General features: G+C 38.0%; 2 protein-coding genes, 1 non-coding gene and 1 pseudogene across 3 annotated transcripts; all 4 read right to left on the bottom strand.

Moving 5' to 3' along the window:
- Positions 1 to 2,316: 2,316 nt before the first annotated feature.
- On the bottom strand, positions 2,317 to 7,032 carry LOC103984433 (uncharacterized). The gene is made up of 2 exons (XM_009401917.3): positions 6,892 to 7,032; positions 2,317 to 5,745 (listed from the first exon to the last, which is right to left on the bottom strand). Exon 2 carries the CDS (start codon positions 5,638 to 5,640, stop codon positions 2,614 to 2,616), a length of 3,027 nt encoding a protein of 1,008 aa, XP_009400192.2. The 5' UTR covers positions 5,641 to 5,745; positions 6,892 to 7,032; the 3' UTR covers positions 2,317 to 2,613.
- Positions 7,033 to 8,614: 1,582 nt separating this feature from the next.
- Positions 8,615 to 13,815, bottom strand: LOC103989274 (lon protease homolog 4, chloroplastic/mitochondrial-like; annotated as a pseudogene).
- Positions 13,816 to 14,917: 1,102 nt separating this feature from the next.
- Positions 14,918 to 14,991, bottom strand: TRNAV-UAC (transfer RNA valine (anticodon UAC)). Its single transcript has one exon. It is a non-coding gene; the product is annotated as a tRNA-Val (tRNA).
- A 707-nt stretch (positions 14,992 to 15,698) lies between these two features.
- Positions 15,699 to 21,255, bottom strand: LOC135598028 (protein NPG1-like). Its single transcript, XM_065091550.1, has 5 exons — positions 20,901 to 21,255; positions 20,029 to 20,281; positions 18,648 to 19,855; positions 17,008 to 17,155; positions 15,699 to 16,135 (listed from the first exon to the last, which is right to left on the bottom strand). The coding sequence occupies exons 1-5, from the start codon at positions 21,111 to 21,113 to the stop codon at positions 15,816 to 15,818; spliced, it is 2,142 nt and encodes a 713-aa protein (XP_064947622.1). The 5' UTR covers positions 21,114 to 21,255; the 3' UTR covers positions 15,699 to 15,815.
- Positions 21,256 to 23,937: the final 2,682 nt, after the last annotated feature.

Genomic DNA, 23,937 nt, shown 5'->3' with positions numbered 1-23,937 from the left:
GGCAGATGCATCTCGAAGGAAACGCCGGCTGTCGCTGATCGTTCTCTTTTACTTTTTTTTTATATTTGATGGAATGTTTGACTTTCTAAAACAGTACATAAAGATCTTGCTCTTTGCTCATATATATATATATATATATATATATATATATATATATATATATATATATATATGGAGAAGCATATTGATTTGTAAGTAGGCAAGTAGATTATTTATATATTACCTATATAGTTAGACTTTTTTAACATTTTAGTTCATTGATATAAAAAGTTACATTAGAATTCTTAGAAACATCTAATTTCATCAATGGTTTTATCGAAAAAAATATAAAAATACTAGACAAAATAGTAATTTCAGTGTCTTAGTTATGTTTTTGGTGATGGTAGACAACAACACTATTGTAGGCTGCGAGTGACTATTGTACACGAGGAGGAAGAGCGAGAGGTGAGATAAAGGGAGAGGAGAAAGAACGACACAGATGCTAACACTCTATATCCACGTCAGTACCGATGTAGATGTCAAGCGATGAAAGGACGATAGTCTACTACGAGCTAGACGCGACCTTCCTTTGTTGGGCCTGTGATGTGTCTATCTATGGAGCCAACTTTCGCATGGCTCATCACGTCCTCTAGGTCACCTATGTCGCTTGTCACTCTCTCGATGTTGGCTGTCATGTCTTCAATGTAGGTCTACAACGAGTATGCTCCCTTTGCACTTCCTGCAATTCCAATCTTGCTACCTTCCTTTGGCACTCTATGGCCTCATCATCCTCTAGCTCTTGCCTCTCCACCTTTGAGTCCATGGCAACATCTTGGGAGAAGAAGCTCGTAAATCTAAAGTAAACAACCACGAAGTGACGACGCAAGGTGGTCGAGGAGAGGGTGGAAGTCATTCTACTAGGTTAGAGTCGGATGGGGTTGCAGAGCAACGTCGATGCAGTTGCCGAACAACACCATCATAGACGCATAACGTCGACGTCTGCATCATCCTCTTCCTTTGTCTCAACTCTCATCGTCGCTCTTCCTCCTCATCCACAATAGCTGCCCGTAGCTCCTAATAATATCATTGTCTGTTACCATTGAAAACATAACTAAAACATTAAAATTAATTTTTTGCTCATCATTTTTGTGCTTTCGTCGATAAAACCGTCGACGTTATGATTAATAGAATTAAATATTTTACTTTTATAATTATAAAAATTTTAATATATTTTTTTAAAAAATTAAAATATTAAAGAGGTCTAAAAGTAGCGATAACATTTAGTGACAAAAGGGAGCAGCGAATTGTTGCGACATTCGTTATCCGTCATCTTAAAAGATGCGGCGGTTGTATACATAGATTTGGGAGATTGATTCCTTTCCCTGGATTTTTGTGAGTTTAGACTGACGTGAGTAGATATCACGTCTATTATAAGCGTTGAACTGTCAGCAAAATAACTCAATTTGTGGCCTGTAGAGAAATAAAGGTATATTATATTGTTACAGTTAAATCAGACGAGACGGTTAATATTTAATTATATGAAGAGAGAGAGAGAGAGAGAGATTTAAATATTTTTTATTTTAATTAAATATATTACTTTGTATAAAAAAATATTAATGATGATAAATTATCGTATAGTGCTCCAACTTTTCAAAATTCTGCTCCTTACTAATTGACCTTTTATCCTCCGACTTACTTTTGCCTCCGCCACCGCCTTCCTCCCCTTTGCCTTGCCGGACCTGCCACAACCCGTGGAACAAAGAATTCAATTTCACCTCGCTCAATTGTTGGCTGGCATACCACTCCCATGAATTGAATTCTGAGTTATTCCTCTCGCCCGCTCCCTCTCCACGTCTCATTTCTATTCCTCCTCTTCCTCACTTTTCTCATTTCTATTCCTCCTGCATCGACATGAATCAAACTCATACAAAATTGCAATCCTTCAAAGAGATTTGATCTCCTCAAAAGTCCTAATCCCTGGAAACGAGAGATTCGATCTCCTCAAAAGTCCTAATCCACAGTAATCATGGACAATGAGAAACACTATCCCTTCAAAAGAATCTGACTCCTACCACAGGATCACCGAACTTAACATAAGACTGCAACGATATAAATCCCCAGAAAATGAGAAACATCAACCCCTGAAGAATCGATGCACCTCGTAACATCTCTGTCACAATGCATCAAATATGACGCAGTATGCTCCATTTGTACCATGAACTAATGTTCATGTGAGAAAAATGGAGGCACAATGCAAACTACCATCCACGGAACGCTTTAAAGAAACACATGCTCTAAGAAGATACTAAAACACTTCAAATAAGACAACCAAGGAAATAAAAAACATATCTCAAGGACTCAATTCTCTATGTTGTTAAGAGTATTTATGAGATGTACAATGCACAGACCTTCCACCAGGGGTGCAATGGGGACTAATAATAAATGACGACGGAGGGATGCAACCAATCAAATCTACCCATATATTGGCGGTCAATTTCCACTAACACTAACTCTAACCTTATTTGCCCATCTATCGATGCCGCATGGTTGAGTTGGCCCACCATCTTCCTCCACTGAAAAGGTGTGCAACCACCGTTCTCTTATAACAAAGAAACCCTAATGGTTTTAGAAACACTATGGCCCCGATGTCATCTTCTTGTAACCAATTGGATACGAATCCCAACCAGAATCAGCTTCTTTCCGCTTAGGATGTGCACCAGCCTTTGCTTGTTCTTCCAACCAACTGCTATGCCCTTGCGGGAATAACTGTTTAAATCCACCACCTTCGCAAGTCCCACCCTCCAGTGGTGTCATCCGACCATTCAAGTCGAAACCAGATCGAAAAGAAGCAAAACCGGTCACGTCTGAGTGCGTACTAGTCGCACCAAAAAGAAAGTGTGGCCTAGCAGATGGTACACCAAGTCCTCCCGAGACAAAAACATGAGGTATGACTGTCGCACCTCTAGTATCTACCATGTAAGAAATGCTCTCAGGTGAATAATATACTGGAGGAACTGACATTGTAGGCCCTGTTGGAAGTCCATGGTACCCATATGCAGGGGTTGGCATGTTTATAAAAGGAACCGGTGCATTCGCGACCGCAGTATGTTCCATGTGCAATCCATTTGGCTGAAAAGAATGCTGCACTTGGTTGGTATTATCCTTCCTTTCAACAGCAATTCTTGATCCCATAATTCTGATGACCGGACCATGAGGTGTTGGTCCTCCACGGGATTCAGAGGCTTTAGAAGATGATTTATGAATGTCGTGAGAACCAACAGTGTCAGGGAAACATAGGTTGTCATTCAGATCAAAGTCTCTAAGCAAAGGCTGTCTAGAAGATGATGAAGAAGCTGGGGATGGATGCCGCCCTCCATTCTGGACGTGCAACTTCCATGGTGAGGATAGACATGTAGGGGCATCCTCATCTCCGAGGCGATTAAGATCCAGATTCAGCTTCTCTGTTCTTCTCGATTTGACTTTGACACATGAATCTTCATATGGCAGACTAGAGGAAGCAGGCACCTGTTTCACTGATAGGAGTTCATCAGCCACCTCATCGACCCTTTCAACCACATTCAGATCAATTTCAAAAATGTTTGATTTCTGCTTTGAACTAGAAAAAGTCCTTTCACCATCTGGAGTTCTTCGAGGAGATGCTGGTCGAAAAGCACTGGTAGCAGCTGAACCCTTCCATCCCGATTCACTCCCAAGACGGATAGGAGTAAAAGGGAACCCTGGAGTTCCTTTTGAAGAAGCTATGACAGCTATAGGAGCAGACACATTGACAGGGATTTTCATGATGGGCTTCATCAAGCACTCAAGTTCATCACTGCAAAGATCCATATTCAGATCAAAGATGCATCCATTTGTGATGGTCTTACCAACTAATTCTTGAGCAGGAACTTTTGGCTTCAGTGATTCTATATCTTGCTCAGAGTTCTCTGGAACAGAAATGTTCTGTGTGATCTCTGACACCTTTTCAGGAGATGAGTCCCCAGAGTGATCTTTTCCAGCTGATGAACTACTCCCACCAACCTCCTCGGTTACTGATTGATCTTGCTTCTCTTCTTCAGAATCAGGGCTATGAGAACCTGTGTTTTCTCCAAAATTAACCTCAGGAGAGCTGCAAGATCGCTCTTTGTAATCCACTACCTCGCGCTGCACTGCTATAGCAACTTGCCTTGCAACCTCTAGTGCATCATCCAAATAATCAAATCCGAGTTCAAACTTTTGACTGGTCTTGTCATTGGCCTTGCTCCCAACAACCCTTAAAAAATCAGTGGAGCTTGCAAAATGGCTCTTGCTAGTCTTCAAATTGACCTCACAATCAGGGTCCCTAATAACACTACTTGTGGCTTCCTCCCTTTGACAAGATAACTGAGGATCACCTGCACTGCTAAGGAAGTTAGCAGGACTAGAAATATTTTGAAAACCACCAGTGAGATTTGCAGCTGGGTTGGATTTGGCTGTTATCACGCACTTTTCCCTCTCATAGTTCAAAGTCTCAGCCTCTGGCAGATTTTCCATTGACTTTGATGCACAAGAATCACCAGTGTTAGAATCCAACTTGCACAAAATAGTTTGTTCTGCAGCATCCACCGATGGTGTCTTGGAAGCTGAAAAAGCAAAAGATGAAGAATTACTGCAAGTTTCTGTTGGATTGAATTTGCATGATTGACTTTCCCTGATATCCACATCCATCTCTTTGACACTGTCAGTGTTGACTTTAGACACCGATGCATGGTGCTGACCATCTCTTTCCTGACCATCTTGGGAACAAGTCCCAGTGGAGGGTTCTCCTACAGCAACACAAACAAGAGACTCTTCTGTGACAGACAAGTTCTCCTGACAGGAGTTTGAAACAAGGTATGATCCCGATGAATTCACGTCTACCAAAACTGCATTTGAACCAACAAGATTCAAAGAAGTGGAAAGAACTTGATTTGATGTTAGAGCCCCCTCCATATATGTGGAATTAAGAAGGGTACTGTCAGAGCATCCTGTAGCATTAGAGACCTGGAATTCAGTCGCTGAAGGCTCCGCTTCACAGTTCTCTTCAACAGTCCCCGTGGAGCATGGAGGAATATCAACTACTGGATTTACTAAGTTCACACAATTTTCACTTGTGCGCACATTCTCAGAAGCTCCATGCTGGTCATTTTGACTGGCTCCATTTCTATTATGATCATAGCAACTTACGTGATCACTCCTTGAAAGATTCCACTTATCATAGAGAAGTCTAGCCTTCTCTTTAATTGGAATGTTTTTGTGATCAAGTAAAAGTTCAATAACAATTCCAGTCCCAGAGTCAATTACCCTTTTAAAGTCACTAGAAAGCCTCTCAAACAATGTCAGTGATGAACTGATCAGTTCTTCCACAACAGTGCCACTGGCTTCAGCACTGAGCGTCAGTGCCCTTTGTAGCCAGCGGTTGAGAAAAGAAAGGCCATTTAACTGAATAAATTGATTAAGACACTCCTTATTTTCTGTAGCTGCTAAAACACATGAAACTGTAGACCATTGTCTTACTGCATCACCTGAGTTACCTGTAACACAATCATTCAGCTTTTGTATCATGGATAGCAGCTCTTCAACCCTCCCAAGACTTGAGAGCCCATCTCTCATCTCAGTTAGAGTAAAGAAATCTTCTAGTGTCATTCTGGCTTAGTAGCTAAAAGCTTTAATGACCAATTCCTTTTAGCATGCTGCTACGTGTGTCATCTAACCAATATAGGAGCATGAACATGTGACATAGCTCATTTTCTGCAATGTATAACATAATTTGATAAGGAAGTTAGTGACGTTAGTCACAAAAAACGTAATCACACACACATATATATACACACACGCACATTTTTGGAACATGAGAAGGTAATGTGTCCTCAACCAGAAGGGTCCAAGTATATGTTTGCTAATCCACGCTTACCATATAGAATGTTTTAATGGTTCCAAACTTGGACATCAAGGTCGCTGTGGAGCAAGCTTACCATGACACCAAGACTACTGATGTTAACCGACCATGAGATACTTGTTTGCAAGAAGAAAGGACCAAAACCCTACCGGTTTAACTACCTCACAGTTTGAACTTACTACTTCCAAGTCAATACCTCCACTTAGCAATATATGATGCAGCTTGAATATTTCAATTGGAAAAACTTGCAGTTAGCTCAATCCTAAACTCGTAATAGTACAAGCCACTAGTCCATGGCAATGTTGCAGTTATTAACAAGGCACAAGCACCATGTATATAGCTCCCAAACAATTCCCGCAAAATAATTGCAGTCAGAATAAGAAAGAAGCAGCTTTGGCCATATCAAGGCGGAAAGAAATTTTGGAACATCACTCAGGAAATATACATAACCATAGCTAAAGATACAATTTAGCAATGAGCTTGGAAATTCGGCAGAGCAAATTTCCTGTACCTTCAAATGATCGACCCAGGAAAAGAACAAAAATTTCAAGCGCAAACCGACATATTTGCGAGGAGCAACTCACAAAAATTTACATAAACAGCACAAATCTAAACCCTAAGAACTTGCCAAACAATAAAATTCACCTAAAAAGTTAATCCGAATTCAGCACTCAGAGAAAAATGAGTTCGTAAAATGAAATACTGAGGTTCAGCAAAAAATCATCGGCCCAAGGTTAAAAAGCAACAAAAAATTAAGCAATTCCACAAAAAAAATAAATAAATTTAATAGAAAGCAGAGATCTAGAACAAAACCCTAGATCACGATGATTCCCCCAAGGCGCGTAGGGAAGAAACCAAAGCATACAGCAATCTAGTAGCAGAAGAGGAATCAAGGCTGTCTAAACGGATAGAGGAGAAAGCGAATCAACTCACGCCCAAGACCACGCGGATAAGAGATCAATAACGTAACTCGAGAGAGGGGAAGGTTTCGGGATTACCACGGCGCTGCCGCAGGGAGGATGAAACCCTAAGGAATCCGGTACGGAAGAGGTGGAGGAGCTCCGCCTTTGATTGCCTCTCGTTCACGCCTTCCACCTCTCTCTTCCCATCGTATTAAATTTCTTTGGGCCATTTCGCTGGAAAACCCTTTTCTTCACTTTGTCAACCACTCTACTATAATAATAATAATTATTATTATTATAATAATAATAATTATTATTATTATTATAAGATTAACACTTAATAATAAATAATAAATGCCAAAAAATCAAAACAAAAAAAGGGTAAATGCCAGAGAATATGTATTTTATATTTTGAATATAACAATACCATCTCTGAATACCACATCATATATTTATATCTTTATAAATTATTACACAATATTTAGAACTAGTTTATTTCATTAATTATTTTTAATAATATTATTAAATGCGTTTGCTGGAGAGAGATGTTTTCATGGGAACAGCTGTTAATGGGTTTGCATGACAATGCGTAGCTGTCGCCCCATGCCTCCTTCCCTCACCTTCCTCCGTGTGCTTCCGCCGGGGGTGGGGAAGGAGGAATGAGGTGGGAAGTGGTCCGGAGGCGGCGCGGGCGGTGTCGCGGTCACATCGTTGATCCCAACCCCACACCCTCCCCACCAGCTACAGAAACCCATCGGGTGTCCGCCTGCGGCTCCCCTTTGAAGTGGACAAGTGGGGTTGGCGTTATGGAACATGGGGGATGTACCAACCGCTCTGTCTCTCTCTCTCTCTCTCTCTGACCTATTATGTCTCCAACTGTCAGCTTGTCCAACTGCACGTACTTTGCTCTCTGCGACATGTCTAATGTCCTTCCAATAACAAAAAGATGTAGAAAGGCTACACCGTATATTACAGCATACTGCATGTCTATATTTCATCAAATAATAAAGATACTGTCAAAGACTGCTAAGAAGCAAACGTAGTAGATAGAGGTGATTACGGTTTCGTGGATTCTTATTTTGTAAAACTCGAAATAAGAATTACTTATCAAAAATTAAATTTATCTTTTTAGAAAAAAATAACCTAAATGACAAGTCATCAAAAATAATATTTTTAAATAAAAATATCATGAGGCTAATGAGCTAATTAATTTATTAATTTTATTTGACCTAAATGATTGATCATAATATTTAAATTGGAGTCGATAATAATACACTTATTAAATTTTTATAAATAAATTTTAATCTTATTCATTTCTAATATAAAACTAATAAGCAAACTCGATTTTTATCTTTTAATCTACAACATATTAGGAACTACTGCTCTATTGCATGCACATTCAAGTCATACAACATTGTAATATGTAAATTATAGGCAGAATATTAGCATGATGCAAAATGTTAGTATCACCATAATATGGAATTCATCATATCAATAAGAAAGTCACATTTAAATGACATTTCCTAGTCGTCACTTCATCACACCTGATACATAATTACCAAGAAAAAGCAATATCAATCCTTCAAACAAGCTACAATCACCAAATTTATCATATAAGTGTATCACTAAGGATGATTTATTAAAATTTATCGGGAAAAAAAAAAGAGTATCATGACACAATGACCCTAAATTTACAAACTAATGATTCACCTAAATGATATCACTTTACATCGGGAGAAAAATGTTCAGATCGTGGAACATCGAGACATGACAATCAAGGTATGTTGTTCTTGGTATTTGTTTGTGCCAATGTATCAGATTAGTTATGCTCACTTCCAAAATCCAGCTAAAATATTTGGTCGTAGTAATCCACAAAGTATACTTCAAAGCCTTCTTTCACATTAGTAGCGATCTCATCAAAATCGTCTTCACACCGCTCCTCCTTGTTGCAATTGTTTTTTCTTTCACCTGTTTGAATTTGGAGAGAGAGCGTTATGATATTGAAATCTATAAATACTAAATTCAGGATGTTCAACTGTAAACTAAAATGATTGCAATAACATCTTTAGTGGAGTGATCGAAATAGACCCCTGAAAATTTGAAAGTCCAAAGAAAGTAAAGCTATTGTGGAGAAATTGGCCTCGGATTACACCCAAAAAAATGAAATAGTAATTCAATCAATGAAGACAATCACACAAAAGGTGCAGTGTTTGACATGATTGCATTTTAAGTAAAGTCAAAGTAGCAATAACTCGATACACTCAGGGAAATCAGTCTTGAATAAGAAAACAATGAGCCATACTGTTTCATTTAGCACAAATGGAAAAGATCTTTAGAAAATAAGATGATCAATTGAAAAAGAACAATCAAATGGAAATCTAAAGTTGAAACCAATAGACCTTTAGTTGAGAGGACTTAAAGGAGAGTCTATAGACACCATAATGGACATAGTGAATCTTTTTATAATTTTTCCTATAGGACGGATGAGATAATTGAGGTGAAGTTCTATGATCAGGCCAAACTGTATAACATGCATGTATGTACCTATATATATCTATGAATGATCAGATGGGAGAAAGAAAATAATAATACACAGAACATAATCAACATATAATACCAAGAGTCTATAAAAACTATAATGGACATTATGAATCTTTTAAATCCTTTTCCCATAGGATAAATAAGATGATTGACGTAAAGTACAATGATAAGGTCTCTCTCTCTCTCTCTCTCTCTCTCTCTCTCTCTATATATATATATATATATATATATATATATATATATATATATATATATATACATATATATGTATGTATATATATATATATATGTATGTATATATATATAATGATCAGTTGTGAAAAAGAAAATACTAGTACACAAAATAGTTACTAGTTCCATACCCCTCGAATTGGAAGCATTCGTCCTGTCACTGTCACTTCACTGATCATAGAGAGTTCCTTCTTGACAGGCTTATTCATAGCAAGAGATAACAATAAAGTGATCCTGGTGGGTGGTCCACCCTTTTGAGCAGCACCGGCAGGCACATGCAGGTGGAGCTTGGAATTTGCAAATAACTTGTTCCCTGGCTCTTTCTGAAGTAATATAGCTCTGGCAACCGTATGATCTTTTTGGGCATTTTCCTTCATGACATCTCCAAGCTGTCCTGTTAGATGAAGTGCACCTTTCCCTACTCCTTGCTCCACTAGGGAGGCCACAATGGACAATGTTGAGCTACTGAAGGCAGTCCACGCAAGACCCAAACAACTCCTATAGGAGTCTGATCGTAAACATGTTCAGCTTGGTATGCTGGCTTTCCTTCAAAATTGGCCAGATTTGACACATCAACAGAAACTTTATCGACCATGTCACTGCCAACTACTTCACTGGTGCTGTTTGTCCCTTCATTAACCTGCCAATAACAATTGCAATGTCAAGTGGATAGCAGTTTGTAAGTATATCATTCAAGTTTAGCTCTAACTATTCCACTCTGTTGATGTTATTGCTTTGTTCTTCGATAACTTACAAAGAACTCCCCAATGCAGAAGCACCAAATCATCAAAATTCTTACGTCTGAAATTTCTTATCTATAGATAAAAATTTGCTATTGTAGATCTTTCTACTGACTTCCTGATCCTATTATGAGACACTGGAATCCTATAAATGGACATGAAGCAAGAAGCTCTGTGTCTACCAATTTTATGGAAATGCAAGAACAGATGTAAGAAATAAATGTCTGCTGTGATCCAACAGATTCAAAAAATTGATGGCACATATCGTGGCAAGAAAATAAGTTTAATCAGATACAGGTGTCATTTGACTGACGATCACATTCTTTAAAGAATGGTCATCATACAACATAAGCTTCACTTATAAGCTACATTCCATGCTGCAACAGTAGCAAGAGCAACAGAAACATCAGAATCTAATCAGGTGCTCAATTTTAAGAGCCATCATGCCAAGATATGTGTACCTTCCGATATATCCTTTCAAAATGCCTTTTTTAGGTTTCTAACACCAAGCTTCTCGGCAATAATTATCAATCAGTGATAGAAGAGCAGCATCAGTTGCTTCTACCTGTACAAGTAAGAATGAGACTATGCATATGGTGGACGTGTAACAAAATATAAAGCAGGAGACTCATACACCAGCTTCACACAGAAATCATGCCTTTTGTTTAGATCTTACTTTGGTTTATATTTTATACCATGAACCTGAAATAAAATCGCCTCATATTAAAATCAAATTCCCACATTGATAAATTACAAGCTGTAATAGTGTAAACAAGGATTATATATAGTCTTACAGGTCAAGAGTCAAGGGGAAACTATCATCTGTGGTGCCAATTCACCATGCATTGGCTTTGGCACTAATATAGAAAGGTTGGCAACCTCTCTTTCCTCTTCTTTCTCGGTTCTTCTCTAATATTATTTCCCTCTTTTACCATCTTGTCCTCAAATAACTTCCTTTTTCACCAAAAGTTATTTATGTTTTGAAATCAGATATCACAGATCGTCCAAAATCAAATACAGCAGCCTTGATCCTAGACCATTGATCTGTTACACAGAAACAGATCGGATCTAAATCCCCATGCTATATACGGCCTTAAATCATCCTTGAAGGAACTTTTTCTTAACTTAAACCAATGTACAATCCACATACTTTCATGAAAACAGTCTAGCATTGTTATGTGGCATAAACTAATAACACCAATGAGATCCCTGGTTATTACGAATTGTAATGATACGTGAAACACCTACATATACATATACTATATACATATTCAGACACATATGCACATGTATGTGTAAACTACATATAATATATACTTGATAAAGTTATATATGTGCAGATATAATACAATTTTAAACAGTTTAAGCAGGGTAAAGAAAAGAACTAACAACACAAGGTGAGTCAAAACAAGCATACCAATCCATTGGCAGGAAAACCAGTGGGGGATATTTGATGACAAAGGATAGTGATGGACGATTCATTTGATAAATTTGGATCTTACTTGATCAGGTCTGACACCACAGGTTTCACAAGTTTTCTCTATATGGTCCCTTGTGAGATGCATCTTCTTATCAGTGATCTAGCCAGCAAGAGAGATAATTTCCATTCTATCCAAGAGAGGGTTTGGAATCATCTCAATTACATTAGCTGTACAGATAAAGAAAACCTACATAAACAAAAAGTTCATGCCATACAACATCCAGGCATAAAAACTTCCTATTACGAGAGAGCAACAATGTTGCTTAAAAAAGAAAAGGAAGCAAATAGGGTATACCAGCTGTCCAAAAAGCCAAATCAAGGAAAATTATTAGAAGAAAGGAAGAACAGGGTTCTCATAATATTAACAAAAAACAGACTGTAAGAAAATAAATTGGATATGTAGCTGGCAGTTACATGAATGGCAAAAAAAAGCACATTAACATGCTGGGGATATTTTCATCGTTAACTCCAGATCAGAACATGTTATATCGATTCAAAACAAAAATTCCTGATAGACAATAGGAACTGACAATCTTCCTATGCAAAATTTTGCAAATTTATTACAGCTTCAACTATTAGTAATTCATTTAGATGAACCATGCTTCAAAAATACTTGAATAATAGAAAGAAATAAACTGACACAGTGGGGAGTTTCTAACAATTTATGTTTCCATCTGCAAATTCATATTTTCATATATTTTCATTTACTGTATGAAATTGCATACACATGCTCTGTTGGTATCCTTGCTAATGATGTAGCTTGATCAAATGATTATTTTTGTATATACAGAATAGTATTTGGCAAACAAGTTAATCCAACTGGGAGAGGTGCTGTTCGGACCAACCACAAGCAGAAAGGTGCTGTACAAAATTTCCTACTGTGACACCAAGTTGAGAAGGCTAATCAGCAGCATATGAAGTAATAGATCTTTAGAAAGAGAATTAACAAAAGAGAAATATGCAGATATCATAGAAATTTTTAACAGAGAATAGATTCAAGCAACTTGATTTCAGTAAAAGCATAATCAAGAAATCACTGGTACAAGTACAGTGTTTAACAAATCAAGCAATAGTGATCAAGGAGGATTCCAGAACTTGGACATAATTATTCAAGTTGTCAATTTCTCCAGCCTGCTGCTCATTTAAGTTGCATTAACACTAGTAAATTGTCCAGAAAGCCTCCAATGCAAAAGTATTGTTATTCTTAACAGTACAATAAAACTACAATAGCAATACCAATTATTTGCAGTAACAAATACTATACAGCTTAAGAACCAAGTTTTTTTAACAATTGCACTGCATAAAAGCCAGTAAACGAGATTTATATTCTCACTCCCCCTCATGTGGATGATAGATGGTTCAACCCAGCACGTGAAACTTCAATTAATCAGAAATATATATTTAACTATGTGTGGCTCGGTCAAGTTCTAAAAGCTTAAGTCAGTAGATGAGACATGATTGATTGATTTAAATTCCCAACATTATGAAACAAAACATCAAAAATAAGAAAAAAAATTAAATTAAAAAAATCAAGAAACTCGTAAAATATTTAAGATCCGGGGTTAATAGAACATTAACTATTGCGACACCGACTACCTAAGAAACGATTTTAAGATATTAACAAACACTTCCATCCAACAGACCGCTGTCAAAAGAGTTGCAATGGTTAGATTTTAATGGAAAAAAACTGACCGACGAGTAGTCCTCGGGCGGTGGATTCGTACAAACAATCGCTGAGGATGCCTTGGAACCAACCTTTTCTGTCCCGCCACCCTCCAAAGAGACAATGACAACGGCCCTAGCTTCCTCCTCGGCCTTGGCCTCCGCGGACGGCTCAAAACCAGTGCCACGCTCGGAGCAAAAGAACATTTTTCTCCCAAAACCCGAGCTTCCGCCGCGCGGACTCCTGAAGGAACCCAACACACTGAGCAACGGAGAGCTCCTTTCGCCGGCATTGACGGCGACCGCCAGGGGCCTGGCCGAGAGCCATCGGCCTCGGACGCAAGCAGACGGGAGAAACCTCAGCATGGACAACCGGGAATCTAAAGCACTAGAAACCAAGATCGAGACATTGGCGTTCTGGCGATGGTCTACGCCTCCTGTCCATGGATTTCGCGGAGGATCGTCGTGGGGAGGGAGACGCTTCCTGTAGCCTTCTCGACCATGAAACCCCTTTATAAACCCTTGTGTTTCCGTCGTCGATTCGACCGCGATTTGAGTGGGAGTCGAATTACGATACGATCCGGTAACGTAGTCAAAACTTGAGTTGCCGTGGCGAGACACCGAGTCGAGCGTGCTGTCCCCAACTCGGCGAGTAGACCGCCTTCATCAACCGAATCACACTTTTAAAGCTCATCACGTGATTTTTAAAGCAGCTCCACTGTGGAAGGGCCCACTTACATGACGGTGGGTCTTGCCGTACGACAAGGCTTCCATGCAAATATTTGCTTGGAAGAGACTGAATCCTGTTTGAGCTTCCTTTGTAAAGTCATTAGAAAGGCAAAAAAAAACCCTCAAATAAATTAAACATATGTTATCCAATTAAATTATTATGGATATTATATTATATTATATTGAGGCTTTGTATATATAATATCTGTCGTTCATTTAATAAAGTAGAATAAAAAGGGTAAGATTATTTTTATGGTGCTGCCCAGGTTCGAACTGGGGACCTTTAGTTCGAACTGGGGACCTTTAGAGACTGAATCCTGTTTGAGCTTCCTTTGTAAAGTCATTAGAAAGGCAAAAAAAAACCCTCAAATAAATTAAACATATGTTATCCAATTAAATTATTATGGATATTATATTATATTATATTGAGGCTTTGTATATATAATATCTGTCGTTCATTTAATAAAGTAGAATAAAAAGGGTAAGATTATTTTTATGGTGCTGCCCAGGTTCGAACTGGGGACCTTTAGTTCGAACTGGGGACCTTTAGAGACTGAATCCTGTTTGAGCTTCCTTTGTAAAGTCATTAGAAAGGCAAAAAAAAACCCTCAAATAAATTAAACATATGTTATCCAATTAAATTATTATGGATATTATATTATATTATATTGAGGCTTTGTATATATAATATCTGTCGTTCATTTAATAAAGTAGAATAAAAAGGGTAAGATTATTTTTATGGTGCTGCCCAGGTTCGAACTGGGGACCTTTAGTGTGTAAGACTAACGTGATAACCGACTACACCACAGCACCGTTGTGCTATAAGCGACGATAAAATTATATAAGAATGTTCGAAAAGGAAGAGAGCGGCAGCTCGAAATCATGGTGTAGAGGAAGAGCCTTCCGGTGGATATGGCAGCAGAAAGGCGAGTTCCTGCGGACGCTTAAGGCCAACCAGACTCTCATCTTGGTCGGAGAAGCTGGGAGTTGTAGACCAACTCGAGTTCCTTCCACTTTTGGATTGGAGGTCTTGTTTCTCTGGTTATGTGCTCTGTTCGATTGGCTTAAATTGCATCAAAATATTAAGATCATGATGGCTGCAATATCCCTCTATGGTAGAAAAGCAAGAACATTAAAAAGACAAGATAGCTGACTGATGCTTGGTGGTATGTGAAAGATGTAAATGCTTCTTTGATTGTCTCTGCACTTTTAAGAAATTATTATGATTGTATGAATATTAGGGAAATTTAAGGTAATTAAGTTAAATTTTCTTGGACTCAAACTAGTTGATATTAATGGCAGTGATTCTAATAAGCAAGAGTTGTTAGTTCTTTGCATTCTAATCCTTCAATTGCAATCTTTGAGTTCTTGAAACTAATTACATCAGGTAAAGTTTCTACCATAAATGAAACAGTGGTTGATATGTATATATTGAAATATGAATCAGAGCATCTCACATTTGATACCTTACAGAGCTGGCAAAGCAACAGCCAGAAAAAGAAACAAAGGAAGAGGTAAAAGAAGGTCCACCAGACTAAGCTCTAATATATAGCTGATATCCAATTCAATTGGCTATGAGCACATACAGTTGGGAGGGGGGGGCAGGGGGAGTAGGAACAGATGACTGAGTTGGATGCTTATGAAATAGAAGTAAAACTCTCAATAGGATCCGATTCTTCTAACAATGATGCTGCCTGGAAGCAGTCTGCTGCATCGGCAATCCTTCCTTCGTCCCTGTGGATTATTCCCAGGTAGTACCATGCCAGCCGATTGGCAGGTTCGAGCCTGAGGGCATCTGAAAGAAAGCTTCTGGCGACGGGCAAAGATTTTGAGCCTTTTTTGGACAGCAGAGCACCGATCGATACCTTAGATGGCACATCATCTAGCTCTAAGGAAAGGGCATTGCTGAAAGTAGCCAATGCTTCTTGCATCTGTCCATGAGCTTCAAGCATACTACCTGGCAAATCACATAGAGAAAGACTTTACTGACTGATATCATGCGGATGTGTTGCATGTACACTTTGAGCTAAGCCAAATATGGTGGCAGCTGGAGAAAAGAATTCTTTCAGAGATGAAACTAAAGAGATGCCTATCCAAGTTGATGAGCTATAAAAAAAAGGGGGGGTCAATTCCCAGAGATTTCAGTGAAGAAATGCAAACTTAACATGTTGCTTAATTTCGCCAGACAAGATAAATAAAAGTAGACATTAAAAAAAGGCAGCAAATAAGTCTTCTTTTGCTATGGAGACATGAAAAAAAAATCATTCAAATAATACATATTCAGTAGTTTGCCAATAAGAATCCTTTAAGGAATACGAAGGCCTTAAAATGGTGTCACGACTTAGGTGCGATGGGCTAACTGGCCTATCAACATTGTTGAACCCACGAAAATGCCTAGGCTGAAGTTGATAATAGTACAACAAATTAATTTTAGTCTTCTCACTTCTGATATGGGGCTAATCCGGGTGTTACAAATCGTGCGATATAAGATAAGAAATCTCTATTAAGAGAAACAGTTTATATATTAAATTTTCTTATACAAGGAACTGGCATATATGACTTAACAGCTTTATCTTCTTTGTGATACTTCTATAAAAAGCAATCAAAATTTAACTGCAAGCTGCACCTCAATTTAACTTAGTAGATGCACTGAGTTAATTAAACAAGTTACTAGCTGCTAATGTATCCTATGTCTCAGTGTGGCTATTTGGTTCTGAATAAGAAGAAATCAAACAATTAAGATGACAGAATATTAGCAGAAAAAGGCAAATTGGTAATTTATCAAGGAGCTCAGGAGAGACCAAAATACATAATTATGATCATTGGTACCTTCAGTATGCAGAATAGAAGAAGAAAAAGGTTTCAGGGCCCCAGCTTTCTCCAAACATATCTCAGCATCTCTCCAGTGAGAAAGGCCAGAGTAAAGATTGGCAAGACCTTGCCAAACTTCAAACTCATTAAAGTCGTCATCCTCAACCTGAAAACACATCAGATAAAGCGTTAATATCAAAACCTAGCAAAAATTAGATGCACACAAAACACACCATACACTTTCAGACAGTTATCGACGGGCAGGGTGTCTGCTATACCTCTAACATCCATCATCCAAACCATCAGCCTATGAGTGAAAATATTCTCTTTGCTAAATCTTATTTGCTTTCTCGGTACGCAACAAGATAGTAATAATTTCAAGAATCAGATTCTTCAACAGTATTGTCTGGTTCCCTATCTTTTGCATGCACCATTTGAATATCATAAACATCCATAAATAGTAAGCTCATACAGTGACTGGTAAATACATCTATCGACAGACAAATATTTAATGCAATGACATCCTATAGATAGTGCTCATCAATTCCAAAAGACAACATACGTGAATTTATCAGAACCACCATATACATCAAACTGAACCAAAACTTAAATTGGCATTGGGAATTATGTGTTGCGATATTATTCAAAAAGGAGAGAGTGAGTCTTAGTACAATGATAAGATTGTTCCTTTGTGATCTAAGAGATCCGAGTTGCTGAATTGTCTCTCTAAATGTATATTTATAGATAAGGGCATTAGGCTATATATATTGATCATTCTCGGACTCCACATTGGCACAAACCTAATGCACTAGATATGCCCTTTTTTTTTAATATTATTTGAAAAGGAAAACAAGACAGACATAACATATTATTACAAGAAAAATAAGGAAAAAAATAAAAAGGATTCAAAATTTAACATGGGCCTATTTCTAAGAAGAAGACCACAAAACAAAGCAGAACAGAGCAAGAATGGAAGTAAATTATTTCTAGATTCAACTATAGTCTAGCAGGCATGGGATCAAGTGACAAGAAGATATGTGCATTTATGATACAACAAGTTTAGACGATCTCTAAACATGAAAAAAGGTATATATTCACACCTGGCCTAACAAAAGTTGACAAAAATCCCGGTAAAAAGTACATCTAGAACCACACCATAGAACTTTCTGGTGCTTCTGAACATGTTATTTATGATATAGGTCATTCTTCCCTTCCCTACCAGCTGTTATATGACAAAGAAAACCCCTCTCCAGATCAACATCTATTGGCTCCTAGTTGCCCCAGACAACTAATGAATGTTCAAATAATATCTACTAACCAGTGAAACACACAAATATATACCTACTATTTCATTTGCAGTTACATTTAATTTCTTCAGGACAGTTAATAGGTCTCACACAATCAACATTAACTTTAAAATGATAGTGGTACCATTGTTTTAGCAATGTATAGTGGATCCCTTTATTTGTGGAACATACCATCACTATGGACTGACAAGAACATGGCCAGGCATTATTTATTGAGGACATCTATAAATTTCAGGATCCACAATTACATGCACAATCAGTAGATAAACGAAATAAACAGAAGAAAGAACAGCCAACAGATATGTATATGGAAATTCTCAAGATATAAATTTGCACAAAGGTTAAACAAACCTCTGTGTTATTTTTCACAGATCCAGACTTCCTTTGGGCCTGAACTAGAGCAAGCAAGAAGCGATAGGCTTCAATGGCATCCATGGGCAAGGTCTGAGCCACTTTCAGCTTTGCCTTGATCCTGAGTAGAGGCCCTTGTTCCCATTTAGCAGTCTCATCCAGTGCTGCATCAGTGACAATTTCAGCCTCTGTGAAACGTTGCTGAGCAGATAAAATCAGAGAAAGCAATCTCCATCCTTTTAATACCGATCCACCTGTTGCATCAATAAATTCTTTAGCACATCGGAGAGCTGCATTTGTGTTGTGTTGCTCAGAATATTCAAGGCCTAGGTCAAAAAGTATATCTGGGTTGTGTCGTTCAAGAGCAACCGCCTCATCTAGTGATTTCAAAGCTTCAATTCGCAAGTTAGACCTTTCATAATCTGAGGAAGCAATTTTAGCTTGTTTGCCCAGACAATTTCCTAGAAAATGAAGACCCACGCTCTTTAGATGCTCATCTGCAGCTTGAGCATTTGCTATAGCCCTCCGTGCATATTCGACTCCCTCGGCAGAAAGAAGGCGGTCTTCACTGCAAATCTTAGCAGCCAATAGTAATGCCATGATGTCATTAGGACTTTCATCCTTCTTTAATGCCTGTCTTAATAAGTTCAAAGCAGAATGATTCTGACCTGCTGCACTATAGCAAAGAGCCAAACTGTACCACCTATCACAACGTGGATATATTCCAGGCATGGCTTCTTCAAAGTGCCTAGCCAGCACAAAAGTTTGGGAACATACAGAGAGTGCAAAAGAGAGATGTTCCATCACTGAGGGATCCCATTGTATCTTGCCTAGATGCCATTTTCTTAAGACTACCATTAGAAGTAAAATTGCTTCTTCCAAATTGTTTTTTGGAACAAATGTACCATCAACTTGGGTAGCCAAATTTGGTGGACCAGCCTCTATCCCACTATATAACAGAAATGCAGCAAATCTTTTCTGAATTCTTGCACAAGATTCATCATCAAGATTCCACTGACTTAGAAGAGCTTGTCGGTAAGAAGCCAAAGCCTCATGATAGCTCCCAGCTTGCTTCCAGAGTTCTGGAAGGAGCTCCACAGCCCTACTAACAGTTTCCTGTAACTTCTGCTCGACCAAAACATCAGGTATGCCATGTTGAAACATCTTTTCCACTGTATCAAGAATACCTTTACATTCTTGCGCAGCTTCTGCAGGAAGCAAAATTTTGTTTCATCAGAAGCTAAAGAAACCATCTGATTCAACATCAGAAGAGTGCATGACAAATATAGTATTTCACAAGATAAAGGCAAGGAAACTATGATTCACATCTTCAGGCTTCTGCAAATTGCAAGGATCATGAATGATGATTAGCAGCTCATACCCGTAGCTTTGCCTAGCTTCCGGAGAGACATGGACTTCAAGTAGATGGCTTCAAGGACAAGGCTAGCAGCACGCTGAGAGACCATATGCATAGAGTCACCGCGTGAGCGACCCCGCCTCGTAGCAGGCTTCTCAGAGACAGAAGGTTGTATACGCTGAATGGCAGCTTGAAGATCTATTCCATCAAATACCCGAACAGCAGATTCTATGTTGCCTCTTTGATATTCCAGCCTTCCAAGGAGTGCTCTTGCTTCCTTTATCATTTGATACAAATACATTTAATGATGTAAGATGCCAAGATCAAATAGTCTGATGATAAGAGGCATGTCAATTAAGTATTAACGATTATACATCATTCAATCGTATCAAGCGGAATTACACCTCAAAATATCATTGTGGAATTAATAGCCTCTGCATTTAGTGTCACATGCCTTACGCGACAATCAAGCATTTGATAGAACCTCTTTTTTTTTTTTAGCGTTAGCATTTAGAATGTATCTAGGAATATCTTGGAATATTATACAAAAACATAAAATAGACATGAATGAACCGTTTCAAACATTACATAGATTTTGCGTCATGTCCATCTTGAACACTACCAATAACAGAGATTCTTCAGCGGGGTAGAACGTATTATACGAGCAATTTTGTTTGAGAATTCTGAAACAGACTACAGGCAACTTCCTTGCTCGGAAAATTCGTTTGAGAGTATTGCCCGTTGTCAGAGGCATAATTGCAAGGCATGCTACAAGAAGAACCATAGTGGATGGATTGAAACCAAAGGAGCGGATGGCAAGCAAGAGAAAAACCATAACTTTCGCATGGAACAACAGCCGCTCGAAGAAACAAGAGGCGGGGAAGAAAGAGATCGACCTCGTAATTAAGTGAGAGCCCTTCCCGGAGGGACGACTCGGCCTCCTCGATGTTGCCATCGTCGAGCTTGGCCTCCACCTCGGCGGTCTTCATGGAGAGTCCGTTCACCGACACCTCCCGCTCCTTCACGGACACCTCACCCTCATCCCCACCTGCCACGTCCCCTTCGAACCCCCCGACCCCCATGTCCGCTCCCTCGGATTTCGCCGCCATCCCCCTCCGCGGCCGCAGATGCCGTCGCGCATTCGACCACCGCCCGCCTCAACGAGGACGGAAGCCCGACGAGCTTTCGATGATGAACGCGAACAAGGACAGGCCGATCAATGAAGAGGGGATCGCGTTGAAGTCGGCGGTGGCTCGTCTCATGGCCGGGAGGAGGAGGAGAGGAAGTGGGGACGGTAATGGGAAGCGTTGCGTAGCGCGAGATCCGGGGGGACCGCTCTCTGACCAACGGTGGTCCTATATATATATATATATATATATATATATATATATATATATATATATATATATATATATATATATATATATATATATGTGCCACTTAATATTAAGTGAATATTAGGCAAAAACGAAAGAAGAACTTCTCCCGCGTCTACGCGTCTCCCCGCAGCCCTACCTGTCTAGTGATAGGTGGCTGGGACAACATCATCGAGGGGTCCCACCTCTGGCCCCACAATTCTTCCTATCAAGGAGCACATGGGTGATTCGAGTACAAGTAAGTGAGCCGGAGCCCTGGTGAACCCGGTTCTCAAGACAACATTTTGAATTTGATGAGTTACAAGTATAAATATTTTGTATATATTTGTAATTAATAAGCAAAACAATAGTATGAAATAGTTCATCAAAAGCTGAATTATTCACTCATAAATTAAAAATGTGAGTTATTTTTAGTTTATGACCAAAGTAAACGAGAGGACCAAATGATTCATACACTCGTCAGTTCAACTATTTGAATGTTACATGTAGAGTTGGTATTTACACTTGCAGTTCAGATGGATTACCGAAACGGGCGTGTGAAAGAACAACGAATGAAAAAGGATAAAATAGTATCAAAATCCAACTATACCACTCAAAATGCCAAATAAGAGGTTTTTTTCTGCAATATGTTAATCACATGTAAAGCAAAAAAAAAAAAAAAAAACACAATTCACCATCTTATAATTAAAAGATAATATTTTTTGTTAAAGAAAAAACCCCTTATGAAGTTAGTATACACAATTATACTTAAGATAAATGATATGATTGTCACAAGCTCATATAACAATTGTATGGAAAAGTAATACGTGAAAGAAAAACATAAAATAGTATCTAAATCCATTATTGAGGTGCATCTCAAAATACATGTGCGACATGCAATATTTCATATCATGTTTTATAGTTGCTGATCGTGTGAAATGTAATACGTCAAATTTAATATGAGGATCTAATTGCAATAAAATAAATTCAAGAGGAGAAAGAGAGAGGGAGGATCCTAGAAAAAAAAAATCGAGAAGAGGGTGATCAGTCGAATATATATTTACTATGTATGGTGATCGTTAATTGATTTGGGAGTAATTGATTTAACCTGTCAGACATCTGACAAGGTTTTATAATGATATAAATCATCAAATGCTTTTTTTCATAATTCATATAGCTCAAACAATTAGTCGTATTACTAATCAAATAAATATGTTTATAAAATATCAATATAAAAAAATTATTTTAAAATAGTTTAATTAGCATCCTTGTTATAAAATCCAAACATGACAAGTTGATTAGATTATAGTGGTCTTATTAAAGATAGAAAAAAAAAATGTGAATCTATGTTTTCTTAATATCATTGTAGTTTTTGGATTTGACGATGGTACACATGTAAATCAAGTAAAGGTTTTCTGAATAACATCATAAGGTATGTATCATATATTTGATCTACTGTTATTTGATTTTAATTTTTATCATTAAATATTTTTACATAACAATATAATTATAATTTTTATGCTTACGATTGTTATTAGAGTAATGTTTTGAAATCAAATACCTTATATCATAAAGGTACGTCAGATCCATTTTTATTTAGAACTATTTGTTAGCACCTTTCGTTTGCGAAAAGGTATTATCTGATTTTGATTGTATAATAATTGAATGATTTATTTGTGTTGTCGATTTACTTTATTATCCCGTCTGTCCCATCATCGACTTGCGAGCAATCAAATGTTAATTGAGTTTGATCGATATACTACCGTCGACGACATTATTGAGGGTAGTAGCCTTCGATGATCATCGGCCCAATCGTAAGCAACAATTGCATACAAGTGTTACTCTACGTAAGTGCCACGTGTTGTATTATGTGCAATAGCCTTGCAATGGATGACCTACCTTGGTCACAAGTGACTGAAGATTTGTCGCTACATGTGACGGCTATAGAGATGTCATTACCGGTGACAACTACAATGCTACCTTTGATCGAGGATTGCAACAATATCGTTGCAACGTTTGTTGGCCGCAATCGATGTCAATTGGATGCCGGAGGTCATGGTACCCAATGACGATGGTGGTGGTTGTTAATCGATGCATAACCACATGTGGGTGCAACAACATTATATAATGACGATGTGGTCGCTAGTAGGCGCACAGTCGCATGTGGTCATGACGATGAGATGAGGTCATTGGTCAATCGCATGAGAATAGTCGTGCCACCAAGGGTGATGTGCAAGCGATAAATGACCGATGCACCGCCGACGAGACTCGCGCGTGTTAGCAAAGTGGAGAGGTTTTAGGATTTTTTTATTAACTAAAAGGATATTTTTATCTCAAAAAATTTAGATAATTTTAAAAACTATAAATTATTATTTTCTTTTATTATTTTCTCATATGACATGTTAATTTTTTTTCATGTGATAATTAAATTGTAATTGTTTAGTTATTCACATGCATATACCTAAAATTATGAAATAATTTTTATTTTTCACTTAAAGCTATGGTTTATATTTTATCATGATTATAATTATTATATTACTTTTTCTTTATACTGATCAATGTTCACACAACTGTGAAT

The sequence above is a fragment of the Musa acuminata genome, chromosome BXJ2-1, assembly GCF_036884655.1.
Source record: "Musa acuminata AAA Group cultivar baxijiao chromosome BXJ2-1, Cavendish_Baxijiao_AAA, whole genome shotgun sequence".
Lineage (NCBI taxonomy): Eukaryota > Viridiplantae > Streptophyta > Magnoliopsida > Zingiberales > Musaceae > Musa > Musa acuminata.
This window is presented reverse-complemented; position numbering and strand designations above follow the sequence as displayed.

Coding starts and splice junctions, on each gene's coding strand:
- LOC135598028 (XM_065091550.1), bottom strand. CDS start 21,113: ATGGCGGCGAAATCCGAGGGAGCGGACATGGGGGTCGGGGGGTTCGAA. Junction 20,282..20,900: donor GGCTCTCACTTAATTACGAG/GTCGATCTCTTT, acceptor CAAATGATAAAG/GAAGCAAGAGCACTCCTTGG. Junction 17,156..18,647: donor CTGTGAAAAATAACACAGAG/GTTTGTTTAACC, acceptor ATGTGTTTTCAG/GTTGAGGATGACGACTTTAA.
- LOC103984433 (XM_009401917.3), bottom strand. CDS start 5,640: ATGACACTAGAAGATTTCTTTACTCTAACTGAGATGAGAGATGGGCTC.